General features: G+C 29.3%; 2 protein-coding genes across 2 annotated transcripts; one reads left to right on the top strand and one right to left on the bottom strand.

Moving 5' to 3' along the window:
- Positions 1-260: 260 nt before the first annotated feature.
- LOC133033439 (uncharacterized) lies at positions 261-3,366 on the bottom strand. The gene is made up of 2 exons (XM_061108163.1): positions 3,309-3,366; positions 261-772 (listed from the first exon to the last, which is right to left on the bottom strand). The coding sequence occupies exons 1-2, from the start codon at positions 3,364-3,366 to the stop codon at positions 261-263; spliced, it is 570 nt and encodes a 189-aa protein (XP_060964146.1).
- On the top strand, positions 3,120-8,951 carry LOC133033450 (transcription factor UNE10-like). The gene is made up of 6 exons (XM_061108178.1): positions 3,120-3,557; positions 3,702-4,449; positions 5,219-5,320; positions 6,582-6,647; positions 8,123-8,494; positions 8,593-8,951. Exons 1-6 carry the CDS (start codon positions 3,448-3,450, stop codon positions 8,674-8,676), a joined length of 1,482 nt encoding a protein of 493 aa, XP_060964161.1. The 5' UTR covers positions 3,120-3,447; the 3' UTR covers positions 8,677-8,951.
- The last annotated feature ends 557 nt before the right edge of the window (positions 8,952-9,508 follow it).

The following is a 9,508-nucleotide window of genomic DNA, read 5'->3' as shown; positions in this document are numbered from 1 at the left end:
CAATCTTTCTTCACATGTCCAGGTTGATTACAAAAGAAACAGCCCTTAGAATCCTGTTGTTGTTTCTTTTGAATTATACCCTTAGCAGCTTCATTCTCAAATTTCCTTTCCTTGCCCTTATCCTTAGGGGTAGTGGCCAAGCGAGCACTTTCAGTTTTGTCCTTTTTCAACCTTTCTTCCTCTTGCACACAATGGGAAATGAGCTCATTGAGAGTCTATTTCTCCTTTTGACAGTTGTAACTAATTTTGAATTTGCTAAACTATGGAGGAAGCGTTAACGAAACCATGAGTATAAGTACATCATCCGAAAACTCAATCTTAAATGTCCTTAATCTTGAGACAATATGATGCATTTTCATAATGTACTCCCTTACATTTTCTTGACCTTTATACTTTATGTTCATTAAAGAACCAAGAAGTGTTGTCATTTCAACCTTATCATTTTTAGCAAAACGTTCCTCAATTTGTTCAATGAAATTTTTGGTCGTAGTAACCCCTTCGAATTCTGTGCCCCAAAAGGCTTTTGGAATGCCGTGTTTCATAATCATTAGACTCATGCGATTTGAACAATCCCACCTCTCAAATTCCCTTTTATCATCATGGGAACTTTTCTTAGTGAGAGGTGCAGGTTCTTCATTCCTTAGTGCATGGTCTAAATCCATACATCCCAGAACTATAAGTAAGTTTCTTTTCCAATCCTTAAAATTGGTTCCATTAAGCATAGGAATATATTTAATATTAGCAGATATTGAAGCAGTAGAAGATGAACTAGCTGAATGTAGAACAAATAAAACAAGCTCACATCAATATGCATAATAAAACAGTAAATTCAACAATTGGTTAATCCCATCTCAAGATACCATACACACATTAATATCAAGTCTTTGGACAATAATATATACTGTAAGCGGTACTCTTGGTGTAGCAATCAAACATTGACAATAAAACTGTGTCAAACAATAGATTAATCTTTGGACTAATGTATTGTCCAAAATACCTTATAATTATCACACATATATTGCCACAAGTATGCTTGACATTTAGCAAAATATTATTTACCTTTAGGTTAGTCAATATATGCATCAATTACAAACACACAACCATCCTAATATTTGAAGTAAATTAATCTACACAAAAGAGGTCACTTTGGCGACATATTGTTTCAATTAATTTACTCAAAATATTAGACATAAACCAACACCAAAATTTGAATTAAATTGTTTGCACTACCAAAATTATACTGTAACATATATATATATGACACAGTAATGAAACATATTATATATAAATATGTCTAAAATTTTAATAAAATATGTATATACAGTAACATAAATATATATACTGTAACATATATATGCAAAAATAATATTTAATTCAAAGACATATATATACAACAGTACACATAATTGAAGCTAATTACAAGTAATCAATAGATATAATTTTTTTAAAAAAATTAATAAATCACCGATCGAAGAGGTAAAAAAAAAAAAAAGTAATCAATACATATATGTATAGCCGATCGAAGAGGTAGGCACTGAAGCCATTATATCATATTCAATCGCAAGAGGAAGAATTGAATTCTTACGGTATGTAAGACAAAATTATATATATCTACATGAATTTGCCATTACGTATATGATCGAAAAAAAATGATGGTATAATTTTTAAAAACCCTAAATTTCATAAATAAAATCATTAAATCTTTAATTAATTCAACAAAGGTGGCTCCGATACCACTTCTTAGGATTTATAAAACACTCCAGAAATATATATATATATTACTAATCTAAACATATTCCTAAAAGTGCTTTAATATAGAAAACCCTAAATCATAAATCTATAGAACTTTTGCTAAATTAAAGAAGAAGAAAATGATAAAAGATGAGCGGAAGAACTAACCTGAAGCCATTGTGGGAGATTGCAGAGAAGGTTTTGATCTTCCAAGAATACACTATTTTCTAAAGTATTTTCTTTGATGGGCAAGGAGAGAATACAGAAACCCTAGTGTTTCTTGGGGACCACTACCTATTTATAGACTCATTATATAATGACTTTTGGGTATTTATTATTTAACGCCACAACAAATTATAAATTAACTTATGGTATCTACATATTATTTCCATGACAATTTACTACCCTTTTGATACCCATAACATAACTGGTCACTTAATTTTATATCACACTTTATAATAGCATATACATTATACTTATGTGCCCACAATAGGAGTTTTTAATCCAACATCATGTTCTTTCAAAAGCTAACCTCGCAGACATCCTCACAAAGCAACTTTTCCCTACTCAATTCAAAGAAATTTTATCTAAGATGGGTGTCACAAACTTCTACATTCCACCTTGAAGTGGCCTATTAGAATTAATTAGGGAATTAGTTAGGTTTTTTCTCTTCTTCCATTTTCTATTATTTTTTCTACTCATGGCTTTTGTCCTATAAATACGTATTATTCTCCTCTGTAAAGTACACACATAACAATTCAGTAAAACATTCTTTTTCTCTCATTGCTATGTTCCTAATAGGTAATAAATTAAAATATGTGAAACTCTTTTATAAATTCGGTAACTATTAAAATTTTCTAAAATTTCGCATGTTTGATATTTTAATTATAGGGAACATCATTATGAGAAAAAAAAAAATATTCGGGTATATATGTTTCCAGGCAAAAATTAAAATAGAAGGTGAAACTGGAGATTAAGAGAAGCAGTCATTAGTTTTAAGGTCGACATTTTATTTGTTTATTTATTAAAAAGAACTCGTAATTAATAAAGATATGGTACGCGTATCTATGATAATATCGGTATTCATAACTCTTTTGTTGTGTACTATGTTTTGGGCATTTTAAAACATATAATAATAATTTCATCGTAGAGAATCATGATTAATATACGACTCCGGCGTTCATGTTTATTTTCCATTTTAGCTATATACGTACATAATAAAAGTCACAATTGTGACTCACAAGTGTGACATCCTTCCATGTTCACCTATATACAATATAAAAAGTAGGCCGTATATGATATAATTTTTTATTAATTGCTCTTGTTTCACTATAGTCTATAGTAGTACAACATATATATATATATACATAATAATAATAATACACAGCACATGATACTAGTACAGTTATACCCCCAAGTAGGGACATATAGAGACCAAAGGAAAGTCGTGGATATTGATAATTGATCTACATATTCTCACTCTCCGAGTCAGGATGACTTTTGAGTAAATAGCTACTGTCAATATAAAGTTCAACTGAGAAACAACACCACATATATTAATAGTACTATATATCGACCTCTCGTTTCACCAGACAAACCATCTATATTTTCTTCTTCTTCATCTTCTTCTTCCATCTGATTTCTCCCTAACAATATCCTTATAAAACCCAACAAAGAATATAAAGTCATAATAGCTAGTAATTCAATACAACAAAAATGAGTCAGTGTGTTCCCAGTTGGGATCTCGACGACAGTACAAGTGTCCCTGCTGCCAGCAGATTATCTCTTCGCTCCCGCTCTAATTCCACCGCTACTGATGTCCCCCTGTACTCCACTCTCTCTCTAAAGAAATATATACATATAAATAAAAATAGCTAACAGTTTTTTTTTTTTTTCCTTTTCTGTTGGTTTGGGTTTGTCTATAGATATAATATTATTTTTGTTAACATTATAATGGCTTTGTGATGCAGGTTAGATTACGAGGTGGCCGAGCTGACATGGGAAAACGGCCAAATAACCATGCACGGGTTGGGGCCACCGCGAGTGCCGAACAAGAACATAGGTACGAATTGGCCAGAGAAGCCACGCGCCGGCGGCACACTCGAGTCCATAGTCAATCAAGCCACACGACCCTCAACCCTATCACTACCTTACAAGCCCCATGGTATGCCTACAGCCGCTGCCAGAGAGGAGTTGGTTCCCTGGATGAAGGGCCATCAAGGGTCGGCGCCACCTGCAGCCGCCCAGGACAATACCGCGACCATGGACGCACAAGTCCCTTGCTCTGACCCAGTCAAATCTCGTAACAACGATCGGATTAAAGATAGCGTAGTGGTACCGGGGTTCGGAACTTGCCATGGCCAGCGAGGTATTGTATCGTATACTCAGGTAGCATCGTGCAGTGGCGCCGTTAGTACTCAAGAGGAGATTAATAATAAGACCACCGGAGGCTTTGTAGTTCCTGATCAGAAACGAGGAAGCAGGACGGTCGTGCAGACGACGGCGCGTGAGTGCCCAGGAGACCAAAGTATGAGTGGAACCAGCGCAACGTTTGGGACTGGGAACCAGCCACTTAGACTTGACTCCTGTGATAGGGATGTGGGTTTGGGTTACCCTTCTACGTCGATGGGGTCGCCGGAGCATGTCAGCTCTGACAAACGTTCTAGAAAGAGAACCACTGCAGATGATCACAACTCGTTCTGTCATAGCAGATCACAGGCAAGTCCCTTACTCAATTTTGTTACTATTATTATCAACTGTATATATCTATTTACTCATCATTACTTTTTGGGTCTGTAACTGCGACCATGATGATGGTTACATTTTTGTAATTATATTATGTTTAAAATATTTCAAAATTATATTTTAAATTTAAATTAATTATAATTAGCGGTTTTCTGTTTTTATATTTTAAATTGTATTTATTTTTTACATTTTTACTGAATTTCATATACAATTTTTTTTTAAAGAATTAATAGAGTAATTTAAATTGTAATTAAAATTTGTATATCAACTTAAATAAAAATTATTGGAACAACCCAAACCATAAATTTTTAAAAAAGATAATTCTCTTATAATTAACTATAAATTTAAAATAAGCTAATTTTTTAATTAGTACACTCAAGTATTTTTAGTAATTGATATTTATAAATATTTTTATTTTTTATTCGTAAAAAATTAAAATAAAAATATATTATTATCATGTTATAAATAATTTATTAATTATTTTTAATTAATTTTTAAATTAATAATAAAATAATCCAATAATTAAATAAATGTAAATATAATTATTATCCAACCAGTAAAATCTTATTATATATATTATAAACTATGTTTATATATAATTATAATTATTTATTAAAGTTTAAAAATAATTTATAGATATATGATAATTATAATTTTATTTACGTTATCTGAATGTGTCACAAATTTTAGTTATTATGATTGTTTTATTAATTAACTAATATGCTCTTGTTGAATATAACAGAGGGAGTCAGGCGATGATGAAGACAAAAAGAAAGGAACCGGAAAATCATCGGCTTCCACTAAAAGGAGTAGAGCTGCTGCTATTCATAATCAATCTGAACGGGTAAGCTCTTTTTCCTTATATATTTATTAGAACAATTAGAAGGTAAATAAATATTGCAATATTTGGAAGAGAGAAGACACTGACAGTTTTCAGTTAGATATAGATTATATTTGAGTCAAACATATATATTAGAATTTAATGTATAACATATATGAGGTATTTGTAATGAGTACGATTAAGAAAATTTGAGTCTTAGAAAAATTTCTTATATATTTATAAGAGTTGTTCCAAGGATTGAAATGAAAATTAAAAAAAAATATTTTTCAACAAAAATAAAAATAAAGAAAAAGAATTGAGTTTAATTTGAATATTTTTATTATGTAAATATATTTTTGAAATGGTGTAAAATAATGTATTTTTTGTTTATTTTTTTTAGTTAAATAGTTAAATTAAGTATAAAAATTTAAAACTTTCTTTCATTATTATCAAAATTTAATAATTTAATATTTTTAAAATTAATATTTATAATTAAATATTTTTAATAACTATCAATAATAAATAACTCATCAAAAAAATATTTTATTTGTATATATATATATAATTAGTGGATTTTTATTTGCATCAAAAAATATATACATTTTAATAATTTTTATTTCATATAAAATTTAAATTTTAACTTATACTTTTATTTTTATTTTTTCTTTCTTTTTATATTCAACAAAAATATACTATCAAAATAAAATAAATTTTATTTTAAATATTTAGATCAAAAAATATTAATATAATATTTTAAGGAAAAAAATACTAATATAATAAATCATATAAAATTTTATTTAAAAATTATACCTTACTTAAAAATGTTATAAAAATAAAATGAAAATCATTATTTAAATGAAAAGAAAATAATAAATTAAAAAAAAAATTAAACACATATTAAAGTTATTTTTTTATATTATGTTATGTTTTTTTTTAATATTATAATATAAAACAAATATTTTGTCGGCACAAATAAAACTTACCTTAAGTGGGCTATCTTGCTTCCCACAAAAGTATTTTCTTTCCATTATAAAACAAATACTTTTCTCATTATCTGTTTTATTCTATTATAACAAAAATATTTTTAAAGTTGTTAAAGATATTTTTTGATGTAAATATGTTTTATTATTGTATAAATGGTGTGGCTATGGTAGCCATTGTTTTTGCGTGATGATAAATGAGGACTTTTAGATTTTAATATATAATTTGCATATTATGCATTTATGTTGACATTTTCGTAATTATAAATGAAATTTGTTTCTGTTTGTGCTGCTGGTTGTATCAGAAAAGGAGAGATAAGATCAACCAAAGGATGACGACACTCCAGAAGCTGGTCCCGAATTCCAGCAAGGTATGACTACGATGGATATTCTATTCCTATTTCTGTGGGCTTAATTTATTTATACATGTATATATATTATCATTTCTTTCTACTTTCTTTATATTTGAACCATTGAAACTTTCCTCCGTACAGATATATATATATTTCTATATAAGTATATAGTTACCACCACAAGCTTCCTAATATAACAAGTTACAAAATTTATTTTTTATTTATGAAAAAATTGTAATAATAACAATAATAAGAAGCACAACATGTTGCCTGAAAATAAATGCCTACATATAGCTATAGATGTGTATAGTAGAAGTAGTAGTACTTTTGCTTCAATAATTTGTTTATATTAAGAAACAAGTGGGTATAACCAGTTTAAACTAGCATATCCAAGGGTGAGATTGACACATGGATCATGTAAGATTCCACATATTTATGAGAGCTCGGAATATGTTAAAAAAGGTCACAAACTTAAGAGACAATGATTGACATATACATATAAATATAGATATATAACTTATAAGCGGGGGTGGTCCAAAGCCTTTAAATGCATTCAAATTGTTAAGGGTCTTGGGGCAATGGCACAAAGACCCAACGATTCTAGGCCACACAAACCCTTATTTGCTAAGAGTTGAAAGTTGATAGGAGAAGGCTACTAGTGTTTGTGTTAGGTGTGGAGACAGCTACCTGCAGCTCCACATAAACATATTAAATCCCTAACATGTGGTAGACCCTATTGGGCCCTCATTATCAAGTCTGTCTAAGCTCAACAGTACCCTTCTACTATACAATCCTAGCTACCTATGGCTATATGTCTTAATTATTTCGCAAGTTGTAAAAATAGGACTTTAGTTTGATGCTTTAGAAGATGGAATAAGCTACATCCACGGAAATACATACATATGTGTAACTGTGTAAGTCCAATTCTTAAAATAAGATTGAAGAATAATACAAAAAATGCATATTGCTCTAATTATCGATGTAAGTGATGTCTAAAAATTTATTATTGTGTTGGCTACTTGATAATATATCGTGCATTTGTTAAAAATATATAAACGGAAACGAATAGAGTACTTGGTGTCTATGTAGGAGTAAAACAATATAGCTCGTGTTTAACTACAACTAAAGAATTAGTGCTTTTTGTATTTGGGATTGTGCAAGGCTTTTGTGTATGTTAGCTTCTTCATGTCAAAGAAAAATTAAAGTTGCAATAATAAGTCTTTTATTTGGTGTAAATTAATTTGATTTTAAGAGCCTAGTTTTACTAATATTGGTCAACTTTTTTACTTTTAGTATTAACAATATTGTATAAAAAAATAAAATTATTTGACGAAAATTAGCGGGGGTTCTATAAAGTAATACATGACATTCTGATATGTAAAATAGTAGTTCGAAAAGTATGATTTTGATTGATGTTTAGTATATAGATTGAATTATTTATTTGTTGAAATATTAACATTTTTAATTAATTAATTTTATTATGATTACTGCAGACTGATAAAGCTTCGATGCTGGATGAAGTGATCGATTATTTGAAGCAATTACAAGCTCAAGTTCAAATGATGAACAGAATGAACATGCCCGCGGCTATGATGTTGCCAATGGCTATGCAACAACAACTTCAAATGTCGATGATGAATAGCTTGGCAGGGATGGGAATGGGAATAGGGATGACCATGGACACAATGGGTCGTCCTAATCTTCCCGGAATCAATCCAATACTTCATCCCAATCCATTCATGCCCATGAACGCCTGGGATCATGGCTCTGCTTCTGCCGCTGCTGCTGATCAAAGCAGATTGCAGCCTCAATTGCCTCCAGTCATTCCTGATCACCTGGCCTCATTCTTTGCATGCCAACCACAGGTACATTAATTTGTGAAAACTAATTACACCTCCTCCATAAACCAAAGTAAATTTTTTTATATCTCACATATATATAACTGTCCATGCAATTGTTGCAGTCTATGACACCTGAGGCTTATAGTAGGATGGCTGCAATGTACCAGCAGCTTCATCAACCTCCGACTTCAACTTCTAAGAATTAATCATGTGACGAGAATAGTGTTATTAACTTTCTATATAAATGGCAAAAGGACAAAATTGCTCAAATTCTTATCCATAGCTATTGTTTGGAAAATGCAAAATTTGGTGCAAACCATAATATTTTCTATTTAGGTTTATAGGCCGGTTAAATATGAATGGGTATTGTAATTGAAATTAATTTATAGTAGAAGTTTTCAAGTGATGGTGTATAGACTCATAAAATTTGTCCACAAAGGGCAAATAGTAGAAAGAAAATAAATAATTTGAAGAACATAAATGTTGAAATATACCTTAACAAATATTACACAATAAACTATAAATATATATATGTATAAGATTAGGTTGATGTTACATGCAATGCACGTATAATTAATTTTCTTTTTAATTAAATTCAATTAAGTGATGTTAAGTGCAATACATGTATATAATTTTTTTTAGTTAGGTAGTGTATTTTTTTTTTAATTTTTGAAACAGATTGATATTTTAATCCTTAAGAATTTTTTATAACTATTGCTACATTGGATATCATTTGAATGGAATTATATATATGCTTAATTATATGGTGTAAAGCACGTTTAACAATGTCAACCTAGCTAGGGCATGAAAAAAGTTTGTCATATGGTGACCACAAGACAGACAATCCTATTGTATAGAAGATAGAGAATTACATTTTCTAGCAAGTACTTTTATTGTATAGAAGATAACTTTTTTTATTTTAATTTAAATTTAAACCAATAACTTTAAAAAATATAATTAAAAATATCGATAATATCTTAAGTATTTTATATAAAATATTTGTATAATTTTTATTTTTAAATATATATAATAATATTA

This window comes from Cannabis sativa, unplaced genomic scaffold (genome assembly GCF_029168945.1).
Source record: "Cannabis sativa cultivar Pink pepper isolate KNU-18-1 unplaced genomic scaffold, ASM2916894v1 Contig7, whole genome shotgun sequence".
In the NCBI taxonomy this organism is placed as follows: domain Eukaryota; kingdom Viridiplantae; phylum Streptophyta; class Magnoliopsida; order Rosales; family Cannabaceae; genus Cannabis; species Cannabis sativa.
The sequence above is the reverse complement of the archived record's forward strand: the minus strand, read 5'-3'. Positions and strand labels throughout refer to the sequence as shown.

What these genes read in the sequence shown, in the direction of transcription:
- LOC133033439 (XM_061108163.1), bottom strand. Translation starts at nt 3,366, where the DNA reads ATGGAAGAAGAAGATGAAGAAGAAGAAAATATAGATGGTTTGTCTGGT. An exon ending in TTTGTCTGGTGAAACGAGAG is followed by an intron (nt 773 to 3,308) that starts GTCGATATATAG and finishes TTCTACATTCAG; the next exon opens with CTAGTTCATCTTCTACTGCT.
- LOC133033450 (XM_061108178.1), top strand. Translation starts at nt 3,448, where the DNA reads ATGAGTCAGTGTGTTCCCAGTTGGGATCTCGACGACAGTACAAGTGTC. An exon ending in TGGTCCCGAATTCCAGCAAG is followed by an intron (nt 6,648 to 8,122) that starts GTATGACTACGA and finishes TGATTACTGCAG; the next exon opens with ACTGATAAAGCTTCGATGCT. An exon ending in TCTTTGCATGCCAACCACAG is followed by an intron (nt 8,495 to 8,592) that starts GTACATTAATTT and finishes CAATTGTTGCAG; the next exon opens with TCTATGACACCTGAGGCTTA.